This window comes from Symphalangus syndactylus, chromosome X (genome assembly GCF_028878055.3).
Source record: "Symphalangus syndactylus isolate Jambi chromosome X, NHGRI_mSymSyn1-v2.1_pri, whole genome shotgun sequence".
NCBI lineage: Eukaryota > Metazoa > Chordata > Mammalia > Primates > Hylobatidae > Symphalangus > Symphalangus syndactylus.
In genome coordinates, this window is record NC_072447.2 from 35,534,734 (window position 1) to 35,558,286 (window position 23,553).

General features: G+C 34.8%; 1 protein-coding gene across 8 annotated transcripts in view; it reads left to right on the plus strand.

Annotated features, from left to right (window-relative positions):
• Window positions 1-23,553, plus strand: part of CNKSR2 (connector enhancer of kinase suppressor of Ras 2) — a 283,752-nt gene that overhangs the window by 42,503 nt on the left and 217,696 nt on the right. For all 8 annotated transcript variants that reach the window (XM_055268902.2, XM_055268903.2, XM_055268904.2 and 5 more), the window contains exons 2-4: window positions 7,490-7,653; window positions 13,584-13,786; window positions 21,960-22,047. In XM_055268902.2, the coding sequence (XP_055124877.1) occupies window positions 7,490-7,653; window positions 13,584-13,786; window positions 21,960-22,047 (455 nt within the window). The remainder of the gene's footprint in view (window positions 1-7,489; window positions 7,654-13,583; window positions 13,787-21,959; window positions 22,048-23,553) is intronic.

Below are 23,553 nucleotides of genomic sequence, written 5' to 3' on the forward strand. Positions count from 1 at the left end.
CTTCTAACCCTGACTTTTTCCTCTACCTCCTGATTAAGGGCAATAACTCTTATATATTCCCTTTTGAGGTGCCTGTAGGCGTGGTTAATTGTTTTTTATTCTTTTTTTAATCTCTTCTGACTGTGTATTTTCAAATAGCCAGGCTTCAAGCTCACGAATTCTTTCTTCTGCTTGACCAAGTCTGCTGTTAGAAGACTCTGATGCATTTTTCAGTATGACAATTGCATTTTTCAGCTCCAGTATTTCTGCTTGATTCTTTTAAATTATTTCAATCTCTTTGTTAAACTTATCTGATAGAATTCTGAATTTATTCTCTGTGTTATCTTGAAATTTCTTTTAAGTTTCCTCAAAAGAGCTATTTTGAATTCTCTACCTGAAATGTCACATATCTTTTGTTTTTCCAGGATTGGTACTTGGTGCCTTATTTCGTTCATTTGATGAGGTTATGTTTTCCCAAATTGTCCTAATACTTGTAGATGTTTATCTGTTGCTGGGCATTGAAAAGTTAGGAATTTATTATAGTTTTTGCAGCCAAGACTTGTTTGTACCCATCCTTCTTGGGAAGGCATTCCAGATATTCGAAAGGACTTAGGTATTATGATCTAAGCTGTATCTGCCTCAGGGAGCACACCAAGCCCAGTGATGCTGTGCTTCTTACAGACTCATAGAGGCCTCCTTGATGATCTTGGACAAGATCTGGGATAATTCTCTGGATTACCTGGCAGAGACTTGTTCTCTTCCCTTACTGTCTCCCAAATAAACAGTCTCTCAGTCTGTTGTGAGCCACCTGGAGCTGTGGGTGGAGTGAGACAAGCACCGTTGTGGCCACCACCACCATGACTGTGCTGGGTCATACCTGAAGCCAACACAGCACTACATCTTGCTCAAGTCTTGCTTTAACCCCTCCCTGGCTACTGCCTATGTTCTCTCAAGACGCTGAGGCTCTACAGTCAGCAAATGCCAAAGCCAATGGGCTTTTGTTCTTGCCTTCGGGGCAGCAATTTCCCCCAGGCCCTGGGTGGGTCCAGAGGTGCTGTCTGGGAGCCAGGGACTAGCATTTAAAACCTTAGAAGTGCACCTGGTGTTCTGTTGTACCGCGGCTGATCTGACACTCAAACCACAAGATGTAGTTCTTCCCACTCTTCTCTCCCCTTTCCAAAGGCAGAGGAGCCCCACCCCATGGCCACCATCACCACAAAACCACGGTAAGTACTGCCAAACTACCACTGCTGTTTCCTTAAGGCCCGAGGTCTCTTCAATCAGCTTGTAGCGAATGCTGCCTGGCCTGGGCCTCACCCTTCAAGGACGGTGGGCTCCCCTCTGGCCCAGGGCAGGTCCAGAAATGCCATCCATCCAAGAGCCAAGTCCTAGAATTGTGGACCCCAAGAGCCTGCTTTGTTCTCTAGCCCCCTATGCATGAGCTGGTACCTAAGGTACAAGACAAAGTCCCCTTTCTTTTTCCCTCTGCTTTTTTGAAGCAGAAGGAACTGTGCCCCGTGGTCAACCACAGCTCCAAATGTGCTGGGTCTCACCTGAGGCCAACAAGTCTCAGTCTCACACAGGGCCCTTGATTTAGTACTTGGGTATCATTGCTGCTTATTCAGGGCCCAAGGGCTCTTCAGTTAGCTGGTGATGAATGGTGCCAGGATGGGGTCATTCCCTTCTGGACCAGGGTATGTCTAGGAATGTCATCCAGGAGCTTGGGCCTGGAAAGGGGCCCTCATGACTCTGACCAGTGCCCTATCCTGCTGTGGCTAAGCTAGTATCCAAGATGCAAGATAAAGTTTTCCCTGTTTTCTCCTCAAGCGGAAGGAAGGAGTCTCTTTTGGAGCCATGAGCTGTAAAGCCTGGGGTTAGGGAAGGGATAATACCACTCTCTTGACCACCCTGGCTGGTGTTTTAGTATGTTGTGTCACCCCTATCCACTGTCTCTGGGCCCTGTTCAGCATTAGGACTCTCCTAGGATTTGCAGTCCTTGTGGCCTAGACTGTGTTTCAAGTTTATTTATTTAAATCCTCATAGCACTTTAGCCCATGGTGGCAAGGTTTGTGGGAACTCAGGTTCCAACTGCCAGGATTGACGATTCCCCTCTGGCTAGGGCTGGTTTAAATGCTCCCTCTGTGGGTGGGCATCAGCTGAGTTTGGTCTTGTTTTCCTTTCTGCTCTATCAGGACAGCAGTAAGTTCAATGCCTCACAAATTGCTGTGCTCTCCCTCCAGCACAAAGAAACACTCTAGTCACCACGCTACCACTGCCTGGGCTTAAGGAAGGTGTGGCATCACTGATTTAAGACTTTTTTTTTTTTTTTTAGGTTTTCAGTGCCTTTTTCAGTGATGCAAAGTTAAAACCGGGTACTGTGAGTGCTCACCTGATTTTTGGTTCCTATGAGGGTGCTTTTTTGTGTAGATAATTATTAAATTGGTGTCCTTGCTGGGGGCTAGGGAAGGCAATTGGTGGAGCCTTCTGTTCTACCATCTTGCTCCACCTCCACCAACATTTTCTTTATCTACTTATACATCAGTGAACACTTGGGTTGCTTCTACATCTCGCCTATTGTCAATAATAGGTGTACAACTATCTCTTCAAATATCTGCTTTCATTTTGTTTGGGTATATAGCCTGAAGTGGAATTGCTGAATTCTATGGTAATCTTTTTTTTATTTTATATTTATTTTTTTCTTTGTTTTTTGGAGAGTAGTTTTATTAGCTGGGGATATAGTGGGATCATTACTAGAAGGGCAGGGTATTCCACTGGTTACCACGTGCAACTGTCTGGGGAGCATGATAAAATTCAGTCCAGGGTTCTGTGCTGGGGAGCAGGGCCTTGAAAAGAAGGCAAATTGTCCAGGGAAGTAGTAGCTGTGAGGGTCATGGCTGCCCTGCTCCACTCTACTGCACTGGATCTCCTGGTGCTTTTCAGGCTCCTGTCAGTCCTGCATCTGTATGGGGCAATGGACCATCTGGCCCAAAACTTTATCCTCAAATTTGATGTAGGCCAGGCATTTCTGCTTCTTTCCACTGGACTTGACTTTGCACTCCAGATTCTTCTTGCAGAAACTTGTGTACTGGAGCTTAAATTCTAGCCTCACAAAGGACCCTGCTGGGGAGAGTGTATCCATAGCACTGCTCATATTGGTCTCCCTGAAGGCTCACTGCATAAGTGGATGCTTATGGAATTTCCCCAGGGTACCTGCAGGCCCTGCTGCTAGGCCCTTAGGAGCTCAGCCCTGCCTAATCCCATGGTGCCCAGCTATAGGGCCAGCAGGATCAGCAGCTACTGCATGGGTTTCCCTCAGTCACCCTGGACCTTCTTTCCTGTGCCTTCAAGAAATTTCCTAACCTTCACCGTGGCTAAATCTTGGCCTCAGCTGTCAATCTCTTCCTGGTCTTCTCCCCCCGCACATCCCTGCCCCGATGCTCTTTCCTACTGTGGGGGCCTATTTTCACTTATGTACTTATTTTCTCCCTGGAATTATAAACCCTGTTGATAGATTGTAATGTCCTTAAAGTCAGCAAAGATAAACATGTTTCTATCTTCATGATAACCAGTTATTATTTGGTCTGCAATACAATGTAATATTTTTTAAATGTATTTTCAGCCTTGCTGTAAGAAACAGTCCAATGGGAACTTATAGTTGTGTTTATCAAAAGAGTTTATTGAAGGTGTTGTTTATTACATTACACAAGGATTTCTTCCCACAAGAAATCCTTTTTGCTGACTTTAGTGTCAAAAATGGATGGGCATGTTTGAGGTGATGGATATTCCAATTACCCTGTTTTTATCATTATACTTTGTATAATGTATCAGAATACCACATGTATCTCATAAGTATATACAGTTATTATGTATCAGTTTAATAAAAGACTGGATGGGCTTCTCCGAGAAACTGGCTTGCTGTTATCTAATGAATGTTTTAAACTATTGGTGTTTTTCATTTGTGTGAATTTTTTATATTTTCATTATTCTGGCTCCCACTTTATGACTAACCATATTTTCCTCATCTACTTTCAATTTGTATTGCCCTTCTGAATTGTGTATGTGTAAACAATATACTTAAATGCCTTTTGATGCAAAGCATAATTTAAATAAATATATATTAAACAAAGACCTTAAAGTTTTAATGGAAAATAGAAAAACATTTTTGGTATAATGACTTTTGGTATGGTACAAACAGTCTAGAGGTTTGGAAACCATGCTTTCCGTTCCTCCCTCACTCCTAATTCTGCATAGTCTTTAAGAGCATGGATTTAGAGTCAAATGGACTTGGGTTTAGACCTTGCCTTACCATTTATAAGCTGTGGGATCCCAGGCATGGTCCCTAAATTTAAATTTTCTTATCTGTAAAATTAAGATAATGATATACAGTTCATAAATAATAGAAGGTATTACTATTATTCAGCATCAATTCTTCTATATAGAATTGATATAAAACTATTCAAAGTGTAGCCTTTTTCAAAATAAGTTAGGACAGAGTAAATGAGAACAGTCCCAGAAGAAAATTATCCTTCCTTTTAAAATTTTATTTGGTTTTCTTGAGAATCCTTATGAAAACAAATCATATACTACTTGTTATAGAGCGACTACTTGCTTGTAGGAGGATGACTGTTAAGGATGCCTTTGAAGAACATAAAGAACAGGGGTTTCTCAGGTCAACATGTATTATATTGGTTTCAGTGGTATCTAAAAACTATTTGCAATGTTTCCCCTTTCATTCATTCAAATGCAACTTCAGATTGAATGCCATCTGGGTACTTTACACAGTATTGAATTCATCAAGAGTATGCTAGCATGGACTTTAGTCCTTGGTAGTTTTAATTTTTTTTCTGATAGGTCTAGAAGAGTGTGATTTCATTAGCCACTGTTGTATGTTATTCTTCTTTTTCATTTTAATAACTGTATGTTTCTATCTCCATTTACCCATTTATTTTTGCAAGGGTATGAATCCACTTTATTGTTGAGATGTGTTTTTTCAGTCTTGAGATGGTCTGATATAGTCAAATTAGGTTAGATTTTGGATCCTCTGGGACCAGGTTTTAATTATTGGTTTGCCTGCCACTTACTTACTGTGTACACTTAGAGAATTACCTAATCTCACTGAGCTTTAGTTTCTTCACTTCTGAAATTGGCATAACAGCAGTCTCTTTGACATGACTTGGCATCTCTCTGTTTACTTCCCATCCTCATCATTATCCTATAATCTTCTAAAGGAATATTCTACATGCAAGGCCTTCACTTTCGCATTTCCCAGTCATTGCTCAATCCCGTAGTCTGTCTGGCTTCTCTTTGCATTATTCTAATACTGTTCTGGCTAAAATCATTGATAATCTCTTAATTCTCAGAGTGCTTTAGTCCTTATCTTACTAGAATGCTGTGCTGCATTTAACACTTGTCTGTCATGCCTTCCTTATTATTACCTTGTCCTCTCTGATCCGTTTTTGTTTTCATTCTTAGATGCCCCTTTGTCTGGCCAACCCTCAAGTTGTATGGACCACTATACCTTTCACCCTATACAGTTGAGGGAGATTGGTTCCAGGAACCCCCATTGATACCAAACTCTGAAAATGCTCATGTCCCTTATATAAAATAGTATGGTATTTGGATATAACCTATGAAATCCTCTTGTATACTTTTAAGTCATCTCTGGGTTACAAATAATACCTAATGCAAGTACTGCATCCCTTGAGGTCTGTGTCTTATTTACCCTTTTATCTCCAGCGTTCACAGCAGTGTCTGACAAATAATTCCTTCATTTTTCCCCTTGTTCCTGACTTTAGAGTCTTCCTTTTAAAATATAAATCCTGTTTAGCTCTGTGACACTGTAATTAGTACCAAATCCATTTAGGTATTCAGCACATATTTGTAGTAGTATCAATTTACATGTTTATTTTATTTACAAATATCTCAGTGAACTCTCACACAGATCCATAATGTTGTCTTAGTTATTAGGCAGGGAGTCCCTCATCTTACTCACAGGCTATAAATCTACCTGCATCTACACCCATCTTCTCCTCTTTCCCTCCTTTTTCAATAGAGATATACAGTTCTTATCCACATTTAAATATCTTCAAGTCTCTAACATCTTTAAGAAAGAAAAACAAACTCTCTCTCTCAATCCCATATTCTCTAGATATCCTCTTATTTTTCTCTTCTCTTACGTAGCCTGACTGCTTTGAAGACTCCTCAACTCATTTGGTGCTGGCTTATTACCATCACTGTGAAAACAACTCTCAGGAATGTCACTAGTGACTTTCACGTTGCTATATCCAGTGAGAACATTTCAGCCCTCATCAGTATACACATACTAATGGAGAATGAAAGAAAAAGAAGATTGTATAGGGAGGCTACAAAGTAATTCTAGTTACTTTAAGGAAGTTTGAGACTGTAGTAAAGACATCTGTGGCCTTATACTAGACCCTGTCAGGAATCACACTGCTTTTAGGACTGACTCATTTTCTTTCTCAATGGCTACATAATCTCTCTGTTTGGAAACTTGACTTCCTTTTGCACATCTTTTCTAATTTCATCTCTGTTTTTTCTATTCTCTTATAATTTCTGCTCCTCCATAACTTCAGCTGGAATGTAGCCCCTTATAGCCTCTGGTCTCCCTCCTTGACATAGTGAGGACCTCTTAGTTTCAGCTAATTGCCTTATTTTCTTGGTATTCTTTACTTAAATTTCTAGAGCGTTAGTTTTATTAGTCCAGTTCATCATTTGTATCAGGCCACTTCACAGGTGATTGAAACTGACTCAATCTATAGCCTAGCCAATCACTTATGAATTGCCCTGGGTAATCCTGATTTCTACTTTTAGATTTGAGTAAAATCCAAATGATAATGGATTAAGGAGTGCATCACAGGTGAGGAAATAAGAGTAAGGGCTTGAATCCAAAGAGGGAAACAGACTAGTGGGGAGCACACATGATCAACGAAATCAAAGACAGGATTTTGTGTTTTGTTTTAAGACGGCAGAGATTTGAACATAGAATGAGTCAATAGGCAATAGTTGAAACAAAGAGAGAATTTAATTTTTTAGTTATTGAAGTCGTGTTAAGATGGCAGAATATGGGACTACAGAGTATGGAAAGATAGATTAGCTTTAAATAGGAAGGATACCTCTTCCTATGAAGTGGGGCTTAAGTAAGAAAGTAAGAATGTGATGCAGATAAATTTGAAAATAGGGGAACCTGCCTGTTGGCATACTTCATGAAATAGTCAGCAAGGAGAACTGCACAGAAGAAAGGTAAAGATTTCCAGTACGTGCTGAGGAAAATTCAACTAGGTACCTAACAACTATGTGTATGATGAAGTGATTTTCTTTTTCACTGTAGCCCATAGGTAGGTTAAGAAAGGGCGAAGGATTTGGCTAGTTCAGAGTTAAAATGGACTTAATTTGTGACATGGTAGCACTAATGCTTGCTTCTAACCCACCCTTCACATTTATTTGGTTTGACCATGTTTTCATTCTGGTCTTTCATACTTTTATTTTGTAGGTCTTGATGACTGTCTGCAGCAGTATATTAAGAACTTCGAGAGGGAGAAGATCAGTGGGGACCAGCTGCTGCGCATTACACATCAGGAGCTAGAAGATCTGGGGGTCAGCCGCATTGGCCATCAGGAACTGATCTTGGAAGCAGTTGACCTTCTGTGTGCATTGGTAAGGACATAAAACTGTTGAAGAGGGAAACTTATCTTTTTCTTCTTTTGTTGCTTTTCCCTTTTTTCTTGTCTTCTTTTGATAATTGAAATGCAAATAGAAGAAAAAAACCCTGATTCTCAACCAACTGGACCTGATATTTTCTTCCTTCCTTAAATTTGTTATATTAGTGCCAAATAACAGTTCCCTGTTTGTAACATCTTTTATAACAGTAAGACTTGGGTATATCAGAACCTTAAGTCCAGATTGTATGTCTCATAAGCAGGGCTCTTCATAGATGAACCACTCATGTGCTAGGCTCTCACAGTGCCAGTTGAGAAAGGAAGGAATATTGATTGACAGTGTTAACATACATACAGTCTAGACGTTTGAAGTTTGACCCATGAACAAGGCTCTGCTGACCTAAACCTACTTAAAAGCATGGCATCAGAAATAGATGTCTAGACCACTTCTAAGTTTGAACCATGTAGCTGTGGTGAATCCTTTCAGATGCTGAGCTTTAATCCCTGTACAGTTCTGGGTTTAAGCACCAGGTTTAAGTCATGTCATTTGGATACTTCATTATGTGATTGAGCTCTTCTGGAAGTTAACACGGAAAATAAACACCATTTTTTTTTTCTGTTTATTCAACAATTCCTTAGTTGCAGTCCCCAAAGAGGTCAAATGTTAAACTTACTTCTTACCCCTTCCTAATGTAGTGGATATACATCAACAAGTCAGAAGTACAGATGTATTTCAGTTTATGCAACAGATGCTTTCTGGGGAATATAAAGCAAATTTCTGGGTAGTGAATTCTAATTTTCTTCTACATACCATTATGAAATCAGGAGGTGAGATTCCTTCTCAACAAGCTGAGTTGACTAGTCCAGGAAGTTGTGCTATTGGGACTGTATCTTTACCTCCTTCCCCTCTGTCCCCAACTGCTCTTTGAATTTCCCTTTACCCTGCTAAGTCTCGTCTCTCTGATCTTTACTGGCCTTTCTGCATTTTCCTTATGTCTACTGTATTCATTTCTTTTTCAACAATTACATATGCATGCTCAAACAGTGCTATCACGGGGAATGCAAAGATGAAAAAGACACAGTCTGTACTCCTGAAATATATACAGTCCATTAAGAAAGACAATAGCCATTAGAAGACAACATAGATTTAAAGAAAATTCCAGGGGAGTGTAGAAGGAAATGAACACTTCTGAGGGATTCAGGAAGTGTAGGTAAGATATGCATTTGGTCTTGCAGGATGATTAGATGTTTGCCAGACAAAAAGTTGGAGAAAAGTTATCTAGGCGGAAGAAATATCATTGTGAAAGAATATGGAATATTCAGAGAAAATTGAGAATTTTCATTTAGCTTGTGCAGGATGGGAGGTGATGGGAAAAAAGGTAACTTAACACCTTGTATTACAATTCTTTGCTTAGGTTCTTTTATCCTTTAATTCATGTTGGGCTCCTCAAAGGAAGACACCTTTGTTTAGTTCATATTTTGTATTCAGCTTTCTGCCCAGTGCTTAGCTCAAAAAAGATGTTAAATTAATGTTATCTTACTGAATTAAACTCTCCGTCTTTTTTCAGAGAAGCATAATTTTTCTCTTACCTACACAGCCTTTGACTTTGAAGTTTCTGTTCCTCATATAAGGAAGACAGAAAAATTAGTAGATTCCTTTTGTTTCTTTAAGCTATACTGTATTTTCGTCTACCTTGTCTTGAAGTTATTCCTTATGTGAATAAATGTTTATGGCAGCTGATGAGAATGAAAGGTTTATTTAGCCACTTGTTTATTCATGCAATATATATTTATTAAGCATCAGATATATTGTTTGCATCGTGTTATTCTAGAAAGAAGTAAGCTGTTCATGATTTGGAGGTGTAATAATATTTCAAGCTATTAAGCTATAATTTAGTATGCTTCAATAGAGAGCAAAGAATATTAACTGAAAGAGTAAAAATGTAAATAAAAAATATATATAGCTTAATGTATGGTCCTTAATTTGTGTTCTGACAATACACTTTTTATTAGGAACTGTAAATAAATCATTTGTGACAGGATAAGAACAGTTTTCATTTCATTTTTCATGTACTTATAATTTCAGGCATTTTGCATGAAAGATTTGATGTTTGCAATTGCTGGGATTTGTTTCTTTGCAACATAATTGCTTGGTTCATTCATCTTAAAATAATTTGTTTTCCAAAAAAATTCATTAAAGCAAGCCTTTTAGGACTCACTCATATTTATAAAGCAGTGTATTATAAAGCTAAAAACCTGCTATACGATGCATTTAAATTAAGAGCTCTGAATAAAATGGCATTGACATTGTAAAATCTGTGGTGCCAATATTATTTCTAGTTAAGTGGTTAGTGAAAATTTGCCACTAGTGAGGATATAGCTAACATTATTTTTCTGAAATGTTAAATACATTTCTTTATTTCTTTCAAATGCTTTTGCATGCATATGATTGAAAGAGAAGGCTGATATGAACTTAGCATAAATTCACTAAGACTTAAATGGCTGTGTTGAATCAGTTCTAAGTCATTACTGGTTCTGGCACATGGTAATGGCCAAGTACATGAACGAATAAGTAACATATATGACGAACACAGCAGCTAAGTACATTTCATGTCTAAGTTTTTGTTTTCTTGAGGTAGTCCTTTTTATACTAATAGTAATACCAAGTTTTGCTATGCATATCCAGTAAAAAGCAAATCTGTGGTGAATAAACCTGCATTTTTAAAAAGTTGAGGCAGTGCCCTCCATACCCCTGGCCTAAAGCAAAAGGTGCTTGATTTACTCGTCAGTTCTTTAAATGGTAGGTAAGGGTGTGTGATTTACTGGTGACTTACCAAGTCAAAACAAACCATCCACTTACATGAAAGAAATAGCCAGAAGGTATCTGTATTGGTAGTAATTGAGAGTTGTAATGATAAAAATTAACCTGAGGCTGGGCATGGTGGCATGCCTGTAATTCCAGCACTTTGTGAGCCTGAGGAGGGCAGATCACTTGAGCCTAGGAGTTCAAGACCAGCCTGGGCAATGTAGCAAGACCACATCTTTACAAAAAAATTTAAAAATTAGCCAGGTGTGCTGGCATACACCTGTAGTACCAGGTACTCAGAAGGCTGAGGTGGAAGGATCGCTTGAGCCCAGGAAGTCCAGGCTGCAGTGAGCTGTGATAATGCCACTGCACTCCGGCCTGGGTGACAGAACGAGACCCTGTATCAAAAAAATAAAATAAAATAACTTTTAAAAATTAAAAAGTTAACTTGAGAGATCAATTAATCTCTGTTGTTAAAATAGTATAGCACATAAATCTGGTTACATACAGATGAGCTTCTAATCTATTATACTCTTCTAAATTTTTAAAACATGTTTTTGGATTATCAGTGTAGTTATGTTCATTAACTAGAACAAGTTTTAAGAATTTCCTTCCCCATCCTCTGCTGCATATCTTTTAAAGATTCTTTTTGCCTCTGCATTTCTCTGTCCTCCACATTTTTCACCTCTATTCTGCATAATCTATTTTTAGGAGGTTTCCAAGTTAGAACTTCTGAGAGTATCCTTCCAGGTTTTGTCCGCATGATTATTATATTACCTAATTCTTGAGTCATATGAAAAATAATAATTTTAGTTTCTTAAATTTTGAAGACTCTGGAATATTTTTACTTTGTCTTTGGATTTTTATTTATAAGAAGATTAATATTATTTTACCTTTCCTAATAAATCATTTGAGATGCTAGTGTTATATAGAGAGAAACAATTTAAAATAATCTTTTATGGAGGCTAATGGCTACAGAGTGAAATATCAGTTACCAAGTTGATTGAGTAGGCTTCTCTCTAATAAATTGTTATAATTTGAACTTCTGTAAGAGATTACTATAATTTGTTGGCAAACAAATGTTTTCTTATTAAACTCATTTATACACAAAAATGAAAAATGCAATCATTTTTTACTTTAGAAAAATGCTTTAACACAGGGAAAACTTCTGAAAATACTTTACTTTTCAGTATTTTCATTTACAGTTACATTTACAGAAGAAGTATCATTTACAGTTAGTTTGTATAGTTATAAATTGTTCTTATCTAGTCATTAGAGAACATCTTTTATAAACATAAGAGGATTTCTTTCATACTTTAGTGACCGGCTGGACAAACTCTCCCACATTTCACAAATATTCCATTCTCAGATGCAATAGAATTTGAATAGAATGTTGTTTTAGTTGCCCAAGCCAAATCTTTTAACATAAGAGAAGAATATTACAGTTCAAATTAAGCAGTGAATATTTAACATATTTATACTATGTTATTTTAGAAAACAAATTTATAACTTTAGAAGAAAGTGTTCTTTTAATAAATATGTAAATTCTCAGCAAAAGACAGGCAGACTTTTATCACGATTAAATCTGTAGTGGTAACATACATAACTTGGTATTTAATGTTTAGGCATCAGAACCTTCCTCTCCCCTCATTTTGTCTCCACTAAATTTTCTCTTGTCTTAAATTGCCATAGGAAAAGAAGACACCTAAATGTTATGTACAAAGTAGGTACCCAATGATTGTTGACTTAATAACATAGTTTAATTCATTGTATGACTTTCCTTTTTCACCCTTCATCTTCCACTTTGACTTAATTATTGTTACCATGTTTCTGAGAATAGGAGTAGAATATTGATGCTAAGGAATGTAGTAGACATATCCGCTCACAGATGGCCTGGTGACTTGTAGTTCCATTCTGAACTCTGTCTAGTCTAAGTACTGAGTTTTTAAGCAAACTGTTAAAAAAAGAAATCTTCCTATACCTCAGGTTCCCCAACTGTGAAAAGGTAAGTCAAACTTAGCCTCCCAGGCCCAAGCAAATTCTTACATTCTTTGGGTTTTGTCATTTTCAGTAAGGTGGTAATAATTTTAACTTTACACACAACAGTAATGTGCTTGCTGCTAAGTGTTTTAATCAAGGTTGTCCTTGGATAATATTAACCAGCCTTTTTAAGGGATGTTTTACAACACACAATTAGCTGCTTTACATTTTAATTGTAACTTATGAAAACTTTCCCCAAAGTTTGAAGGGATCCTACAATCTTTTTCTATTTGAAGATAGTAAAAAGGCTTATTACACTTATTCATATAACCCCTTTCTGCAATAAGGTATAATAGATAAGATATTTAGGATGAATTAACAAATATTAGTTGAAATGTGAGAACAAAGAAAAGAAGAAAACAAATACACTTACCAAAAAGTCACTATGATTGTTTTTGGTGTGCTTCATATTTAGTTGTGAGCTAATACAGCCAGGACAAAAACAAAAATAATTTTAGTTTCATAATTTGTATTACAAAAAGGAGAAAGTGTATTAGTTCCCCTGAGGAAGCAGAGTTTTTCCTGATACCATATTATAAAAGAAGCTTCTTATGCATCATTATGTAGAGTACGTATTTTTTATCTGATTTATTTACCTGATTTATTTCTTACTTTTTCATTTTATTATTGTTGGTTGTGTTTATTTTCCTAACTTTGGGGAAGCAGAATTATTCCTAGTACCTACATTCCTGACCATGTGTATTGTTAATAGAATATCTACTCAAAAATAATTGTTGATAATAATTAATTTCACAAGTAAATAAACTTAGGTTTTGGTTTTAAAAAACAAATTTATTATTTCTTACAATCTTGCTATCTTGGGTAGCATAGTTCTAAGATACAATGCCCTTATCTTTCCATGTTCATATTAGTACTTAACACATTTTATTATAATTTCTTTATATGACATCTTCCCAAATAGTCACTTAACTGTGGGCTCTGCTAGGTCAGGAATCCTATCTTATTCATTTGTAACTCTAATGCTACCCCATTGCCTGTGCATAATAAAGTATTCAGTAAATATTTTCATGAATGAATAGAATTGACTTTAAGTATATTCTCTCTCTTTTTTTATAATTCAGAATTATGGCTTGGAAACAGAAAATCTAAAAACCCTTTCTCACAAGTTGAATGCATCTGCCAAAAATCTACAGAATTTTATAACAGGAAGGAGAAGGAGTGGCCATTATGATGGGAGGACCAGCCGAAAATTGCCAAACGACTTTCTGACCTCAGTTGTGGATCTGATTGGAGCAGCCAAGAGTCTGCTTGCCTGGTTGGACAGGTAAAGTCTTCCACATGTTTCATAAGTATCTTCTCCTCAGACACCAGTTTGAATATAACATTATTTTGCATTTTGTTGTGAAAGGATTGGACAGGCAGAGGACTACCAAGTAATAAATGTCTAATGATGATTTACCACAATACAGGGGTATTAAATAGATATTAGTCTTTTATAAAATTTGATGTCCAACTAAGTAGCCAATCAATAATTAGTCTGACAACTGTAAAATACCTTGCTGCTTTATAAGCAAAATCATTATTTGGCTGTCATAATAAAATTTATAAATTTTTGTTTATTATAATACTGCTTTGTGTCCTGATGTTCTTTATTCGTATTAATTGGTTGTACTTAAGGAAATGACCATTGGGATGCTATAAACAGTTTTAAATAGGTAATTAGACACTGACACCTTCATAGCATGCGTTGTATGTCTCCTTGGCCTTGCTTCATTCATTCTCTGTTATTAATTACATTGTACTATTTTGGATATCATAAACACACTTTTAGACTTTTTAAAGTTTAGGTGATTTTCATTTGTTTTGGAACACATAAAATAGTATAAAAGTCTTGTAATATGAAATGAAAAGTTTAAATTTAAATTATATACTGTATGTGGTTAAACATTATAATGATAAAACATATTACAACTGTTTATTAAAAAACTAAACAGGTTCTCTACTTTCAGTTTTGGAATTTTTGTTAAGGGTTATGTACTATGTTTAATGGCTTAATAATCGAATTTAAAAAATGCTCTTTGTCTTTCATAAGAAACTCTGATAATAAGCATTACCAGAATTCTTTCTTGAATAAATGTCAGTAGGATATTCATGTGTTCCTACACAGACACACACACACACACACACACACACCAGTATTACATTTTGGCATTTTAAAAACATGAGGCCTTATATTAAAAGTAAAGCTTTTGGCCGGGCGCGGTGGCTCACGCTTGTAATCCCAGCACTTTGGGAGGCCGAGGCGGGCGGATCACGAGGTCAGAAGATCGAGACCACAGTGAAACCCCATCTCTACTAAAAAAAATAGAAAAAAATTAGCCGGGCGTGGTGGCGGGCGCCTATAGTCCCAGCTACTTGGTGAGGCTGAAGCAGGAGAATGGTGTGAACCCGGGAGGCGGAGTTTGCAGTGAGCCGAGATTGCGCCACTGCACTCTAGCCTGGGCGACAAAGCGAGACTCCGTCTCAAAAAAAAAAAAAAAAAAAGTAAAGCTTTTGTATTTTTAAGGTGAAAATTGAGATAATTTTCCTTAATTTTATATTGTCTAATTTTATATATACTTATACATAATATAAAGTGATGATACTAAATCCAAATAGGAAACACTAAACTATATATTACTAGCTTTTTGATAATTAATTAATGGACTACATGTTTCTTTTGCATTATAACATTATTAAAATTTAATTTTCATAATTGTCTAAACCACATTATCAAGTGTTTAAATTAATTGAATTTTAAATATATACATTCCAAAAGTTATGAATGGTCAGTAAGTAAAATATGGCTTAGTCCTTAAGTACTATTAATATAATACATTTGTTTTGGTAGGCTTTACAGTAATCAGAAGGCTTAAAGAATACATCCTTGATTATAATTATATCTTCTTTTACTCTCATTTTCCCTATAATTATAAATTTGCGCAGCCTTGATATTAACATTTAGTAAATTCATTTATATATTTTTTACCCTAGTATTTGTTAGAAGGATAGATAAATTGTTAGAGTGAATAGAGAATGTTTTTACTTCTTGATGACAAATATGGCTATTTATAAAATCGCACATTTCCCACACTATAGTAGTCCTTGAGATTTTATTGTATCAATTTTTTATGGTGGTATTACTTTCATTATGTAATAAAATGCTTTTGGTAAGTGCCAAATCACCTACAAAACACATATGTGCATACACACCTACAAAAGCACATAAAAACACACACAGTGTGTCAGTGCAGATTTGCTTTCATTTGGGGAATTTAAAATGAACCCTGCAAATGAATACTGCCAAGCATTTGATCTTTAACTTTAGTTTATTCCTTCGATATACAATACTTTAGTTGAAGAATAAAAATTTTGTCAGTTAAATAGGATTAATTTGATGTTATAAGCACCTGTTTTCATTTTTAAACAGCTATAAGTTTTATGGCATTACAAAATTTTTATTACATTTTGGAGGAAACGTGTATCCACAGCAATATGTTTGGGGTTTATTACAGTTTTTATTTTATGTCACTTGAAAGGGGAGAAAGAAAAAGAATAGGTTAAAAAAATCTTTAATTTTATTCTAGATGCTGAACTAGATGCTTTATACATACGTATATATACTCTCAGCTCATTGAATTCTCACAAAGCAGATATCATTATCTCCATTTTACATATGAAATGTGAAATAACTTGCCTAAAGTTATTCATCTAGTATGAAAGTTTTACGTTGAATCTATTTTTGTCTGACATTGAAGTCCTGTTATTTTTTTCTTCATGTTCCTTTGTCATGCTACACCTCGTTTTGAATGCTGACTAATTCTTGAGGATTTTGAGGAAGGGATGTGGCATATAAACCTTTATTTACATTTTGCTATTTCTCTTCAAAAGCTAAATCAAGACTACCACTTTTCTGTTTTGGGCCTCAGTATCTGAAATTGCTATATAGAACTTCATTTATAGAAAATGTTTTTTTCACTGTTTATGGTAAAAGTTTACTATTTTCTCTCATTTTTAACATTAATATTTAATTCTAATTGTTTCTAAAATATCTTTCAAGATTATTCTATTTTAAAGGGATCAATGAAATATTTTTTGATACCATTGCAAAACCTTTAAATGTTTAAGGCATAATAGTGTGCTAGGAAAATAATATTTATGACTCACAAAAACTCCAATTTCAATGGAGCTTCCATTTAAATGAGATACACGTTCAAAGACCAGCTCCTTATATTTCCTAAATAAGATAAAATCTAAGGTTAACACAATTCCATTTTTTCTCCTAATTAAAATATTGAATTGAGTGAAACACCAGACTTTCCCAGAAGAATACTCTCAGAGGCGAATCACAGTTGGTAGCTTTACTGTTTATTTTCAATGCATGGTTTACTTGTCTGTTTTTAACCTACATCCTACTGTTTTTGACACCTCATATTTCTTGCAGTTTTCTGTGGCTTTGCCAAATCGATCTATACTCAAAAGTTTACAGATCACTACAAGTGTTATGTTGTATAGTAACGTTAGTAAAAATGTTCAAAATTATTATTAAACAAAGTTTATTTTGCCTTTCATAGTAAAAGTTTTTTTCCTTCATTTTTGCCAGTAATACCCAATTCTGATAGTTTATAAAATACCTTTTTAAGGCCATCCTGTTTTGATGAGATCAATGAGATCTCTTGATATCATTGAAAACCTTTTACATATTTAAGCCGTAAGAGTTTAAGGTACTAGGGAATTTTTGTTAAGATTTCTCTGAGATTTGTTGTCTTGTGTAAGAAAATTGTTAAACTAATTTCTTCTTCCATGATAAGAAACTATGGGACAAATTAATTTTATACCAGGAAAAATATTACAGAGACCAAGAAAACCACATCAGATGCTACCAGATAATGTGATTCATTGTTTGGTCTTATTTTCTCTCGTCTGCTCATTGTTTCTCACTTAGCACTAATTATTCCAGGGAAGAGCAGTGACATTGGCACTACCATTATTCATAGACTACCCTAAGGTTTCAGCAGTGCCAACCTGAGAAATAGTAAGGCATTCCAGATTTTCCTTATTAACGTCTTAGCTTTCCTTATTAGTTTCTAATTTGTTTAGGATTTCTGAATCGCTAATAACCTTTTTATAAATGTAATGCTTTTGTTTAGATATAATGTACAAAGAATAATTTCTTATAGGATCATAAACTTTTGCACCAGAGAGAAATATAAGCATCGTATTATCTATATGATGATTTAAGGAGTACAGTTGCTTAATTTTTAAGATTTAAATAGGATAATTCCTGTAACAGCCACTTATCGATGATCCAAGGATTTTATCTTTTTTTCTCTTTCTGGCATCAAAAAGCTTTCTTGCTATGAATTTAATTTCCTTTAATTAGAGTTATTGTGTTCTTCTTGTAAGTACCCTGAACTCTACTTGAGGGTTTCTTCAGACTTAAGAACAGTTTCTTTATTTTTGTTTTTGTTTTTGTATGTGTGTGTATGTGCATGCATGCTGATCATGTTCAGTTATTCTACAGAGATCTATCGTTTTTACTCTTATAGGTGATCATTAAGTCATGACTGAGTGATAATCTTTGGTAAACCACAAAGATTGGAGCCCCACCTGACCTTTTACCCTTATTTATATGTAGATACAGCCCAAATCATCATACCAAACCTTAAAATCTGCTGGCTAAGAATGGCTGTTAGTACAGTTGTATACGATTTGCCTCTAAGACAAAAACTTTTGGGTAATTCTATATCACTACAAAATAAAATCTATTTTCCTTGGTATGTGTTTAGATTTTTCTTTTCATTTTTTCTTGAAATTTAATCTTGGGTGAGAAGCTTGTCCTACTTAAAATATGAATGGTCAGGAAAGTGGAAAACATGCCCTTGGAATTCAGTTTGCTATAGACATTTAGTGATCAAATAGATTTTTTCTTTTCTATGTTTGAAAATCAAGTGAGATCCTTTTAAGTAGTTATGGTAAAACAAAACAAAACAAGACAAACATGCTGTGCATCACCTCATCACTTCTTAATGAAATTTTAAGATTTTATAAACAGGCTCTGACCTTTTCAAACCTAAGAATCGAAACTCTTTTCTAATCATGCCAGAAGCATTTTTGAATTCTTAAAATGCCAGTTTTCATGCTTCAGTGCAGCAAAAATGGTCTCTACGTAATTTTTTTTTTTTTTTTGAGACAGAGTCTCACTCTGTCGCCCAGCCTGGAGTGCAGTGGCATGATCTCGGCTCACTGCAACCTCTGCCGCCCAGGTTCAAGGGATTTTCCTGCCTCGGTCTCCTGAGTAGCTGGGATTACAGACACCTGTCACCATGCCCAGCTAATTTTTGTATTTTTAGAAGAGATGGGGGTTTCACCATCTTGGCCAGGCTGGTCTTGAACTCCTGACCTCGTGATCCACCTGCCTCGGCCTCCCAAAGTAATTTTTTTAAATTAATGATATTCTCCTAGAAGTGCTTATATTTTTCATTAAAAACTATTTTTATTGAGGCCTAATTTATATTCTATAAATTAACCTATTTTAAGTATACAGTTTGATAGGTTTTAGTAAATTTCGATAACACCTATACAACCACCTTACAATCCAGTGTTAGAAAACTTCCATCAGGATGGATTTTCAAAAGTTGGTTTCTGCTTACAACTAAAGAGGTTAACTTTTTTTAACTGACAATTTTGATTAATCACATTTTTTTCTAATTCAGTTTTTTAAATTCTTATGTCTCCTTTTATTTAAGTAAATTATCTTGAAAAAATATACTGGGTTTTGGAGTAGGAATAGATAAGTTCATGAAAGAGAGCCTATAATACACTGTGGTATAGTCACGCATTGCTAATGATAAGGATTGGCAATTTTGTTGTTGCGCAAACATCATAGAGTGTGCTTACATAACCTAGATGATACAGCCTACTACACACCTAAACTATATGGTATAGCCTGTTGCTCCTAGGCTACAAACCTGTACAGCATGTGACTGTACTCAATACTATAGGCAATTGTAACACAATGGTAAGTATTTGTTCCATATCTAAACCCAGAAAAGGCACAGTAAGAATACAGTACTATAATCTTATGAGACCACTGTGGTATATGTGGTCTGTTGTTGACCAAAACGTCATTTTATGCAGCACATGGCCGTATATAGAATCATTTAGAAAACAATATGTTAAAACCACTAGAAAAAGAAAGGGCCATTTAATAAATTGTAGTGTGGCACTTGGTTAAGCCTTTGGAAAATAAATAATGATAGAGCACTATCTATTTTTCTTCACTAAAATAAATTTTAGATATATCAGATATCTGAGAAGAAAATATAAATTTACAAGAAAACTAGAAAAAATATAGGCAAAAATGATGTCTAGATGTGGAAAGACTTTCTAAGTATTTTTAAAATGCAATAAAATACAAAGGAATGTAATGTTGACTACATAAAAAAGAAAAAATAAAGCATAAGACAGATGACAAAGTGGGAAAAATATTTGCAACAAACATATGAAAAGCAGAGGGTTAATGTGTAATGTGTAATATTCATATATGAACATCTGTGAATATTCATATTGATAAAAAACAAAGCCCACCAAAACGTAACAGATGAGCATATAAGTAGGTAAATCAAAAAAGAAGAAACAGAAATCACTGGTAAAATGTGTATATCAAACAACGGAGCTTTAAAGTGCATGAAGCAAAAACTGACAGAATGAAAGAGGAAATAGACAAATCCACAGTTGTAGACTTCATTTCCTCTTTCTCAAGAATAGATAAAATTAAACAGAAAGTCAGTAAGATTAGAAGAGCTGAGCACCACCACCTAACAACAGGATGTAATTGACATTTTTAGAGCACTTCATCCAACAACAGGAGAATAAAAATTCTTTTCAAGTACTCATTGAACATTCACCAAGATAGACCATATCTGTATCATAAAACAAAATTCAACAAGTTTAAAAGAATTGAAATCAGATAATAAAATGAAACTAGTAACTCATACAGCACACTTATAAGTAATCCAATGGTCAAGTCTCATGGAATATAAAAAGTAATACATTGAACAGAATGAAAAAAGACCAAATCATAATTTGTGGCACACAGCTAAAGCAGTGCTGAAAAGGAAGTGTATAGCACTGAATGCTTATATATATCAGAAATATATATATTCAAAATATATCAGAAATATATATAGTAAATATATCAGAAGCACTGAATGCTTTATATCAGAAAAGATCTCAAATCAATCATTTAAGTTCCCATCTCAAGAAAATAGAAAAATAAGAACAAAATAAATACAGAGCAATAAGATCCTCTTAATGATAAGAGCAGAAATTAGCAAAATTGAAAAACAATAGAGAAGTCAATGAAAATGTAAAGGTTAATGAACGAATATTACAGATAACTTCACACATAAATTTGGCAGCTCAGATGAAGTGGTCCAATTCCTTGAGAAATAGTACTAAAACATAACCCAAAATGAAATAGATACTCTGAATAATCCTGTAACTATTGAAGAAAGTGAATATTACCTAGAAACGCCTCAAGGTGTGGAAAAAGTCTGCAGGCTCAAATGATTTCATTGGTGAATTTTATATATTTGAAGAAGAAACACCATTTCTACACCATCTCTTCCAGAAAATAAAGGCAGGAACTTTTCCTGTATCATTTTTTGAGGAAATTATTATCCTGATATAACACCCCCCCCCAAAAAAAAAAACAACAACTACAGACCAATATTTCTCAGGAGCTTAGATATTAAAACCCTCAACAAAATATTACCAAACTAAATCTAACCATGTGTAAAAAGAATTATACACATAACTAAATGAGTTGCTTCAAACACTTGAAGATACATCGGTATACAGGTCCACCACTTACTAGTTGTGTGACCTTAGATAAGTCACTTAATCTTTCTCTACCTTATGTTTCTCGTCTGTGAAATGAGAATAATAATAGTGCCTATCTCATAATGGTTGTGAAGATTAAATTACCTAATACATGTAAAGCATTTAGAATAGTAACTGGCACATAGTGAGCCCTCAGTAAACCTTAGCAGTTGTTATTACTAGCTCTTAATTGTGAATATTCTAAGTAGACACGGTACTCAGAATCTTAGGTTCTTTTGAAAATAAACTAACATATTATCTTTGCCTAAAGTATTCCTTTTTTGTTTTAGATGTAGTTAAGATACTTTGTAAGAACCAAAGAACTTAAATAATTAAGAACTTTAAAAAGAGAGAAATTTGTTAGAAAGCAAACATTATATTTCCTGAATTTAATTTTCTTCCAATCATTTCTTTCAAATCTTTCCTTAAAATAAGTCCTGAATATTTTTATCAATATGGAAATTTCAGCACAATTTATTTCATATTATTGAAAAACTCATTTTAGGCTACTATATTTTGAGACTTTTCAAAAGCTGTTACTAGTAATCACAATTTTCCTTTTCCCTTTATAGGTCACCATTTGCTGCTGTGACAGACTATTCAGTTACGAGAAATAATGTCATACAACTCTGCCTGGAGTTAACAACAATTGTGCAACAGGTATTAGCTGACAAACTTTCCTTCTGTTAATTTATTATCAACTTCATATTCCAACAATGGGAAGTATCCTGTGTACCAAGAGTTTGTAAGATACTGGTTTAGAAGTTTCTCAAAGACAAACCATTCTAAAGAAATGAAATGTGTAATTATTTATTGGGAAACTATGTATATAGCTCAGTTAACTTACCAGAAGATATAAAAGGAACCTGACCTGTACACATACAAACAAATGTGCCTAATAGGTTTTAACAGTGATCTAATTACCCGAACTGATTTTCCACTTCGAATATATCTAAGCCAGGGATCCCCAAACCAGATGCCTTCAGGGTCCAGCAGCTAATATAAATGTTTGAATTAAGTCCGGTATAAGGCAAGGAGAAATGGAAGAGACTTGAGTGAATTGACTGGAACATATCCCATATCCAAACATATCTTTTAGAGGAAATGTAATTATAGGCATGAAATATTAGTGCTTGTAAATTATATCTTAAATAATCTGTTCTTTTTCTACTGTTATGTGATGATATCTCTGTTCAGTACCAAGTTTTTCTGGGCTCTGTGGTCTCTTGCTACCAGTAGTAGCAAGAAGAATAAGGATTAATAGGTAAAATAATGAAATAAAATAGTTAAGTGTTTATTTCTTTATGGTGAAACTATGGGTGATTTTATTTAGACTCTACTTTTCTCTATTTTCCAAATGAATTTTTATTTTCTAAAATGAATTTGAGTTATCAAAAAACAAAAAAGAATGTTAAGTACATTGAAGAAATACCTCTTTAAGTTTGCCAAAGGAACACAGCTTAGACAAATACTTAAATTATACTTTAAAATAAATTACATCGCTTACAAACAGTTAATGTTCATCTAATCATCGAATTCAGCCATTATATACATGCTAATCACTGCATTCGATTGGAATTGTATGAAGTATCTGAAGACAGGAATTAAACTTAAGCTGCCAGTAAAAGAGGCCAATTTGAATAAGCAGGGTGTAGACTTTTAAAAAAATCTAGGGCATGCATTTATTACCAGTCTTTCAAGAAATCTCTTCTGAACAGTTATGATGGTGATTATGCTTTGAAATATGCTATGCTTCAAATTATTTTTCATTCAGCTTTAATTATTTTTATTCCCTTTGCAGCAAGATGAGATAATCAATATCTAAAAATAAACCGTCACAAATGGCTTTTTTCCCCTTCCTAACACAAAGTGGTGCTACTATGAAGTAAAAGGAAAGTGCTTCTTGATATTGGCCACTTACATTTAAAATAATACTAAAATTAGAGGAGAAAGTTAATGTCAGTTTCTTTTGAAAACCTCCATTTGCAGGAATTTATTTAATCTACTATATTTATTTTACTTATTCCCAGTTGTGATGGGTTTGGATCATTGTATTTGAAGCCTTTTAAAGAGATTTCCGCCCCCCTCCCCAACACTTTCCTCGTCACATAAGATTGGTTATAATGACACTTTTGAAAAAAAAAAAAAAAAAAACTGGTTTTAAAA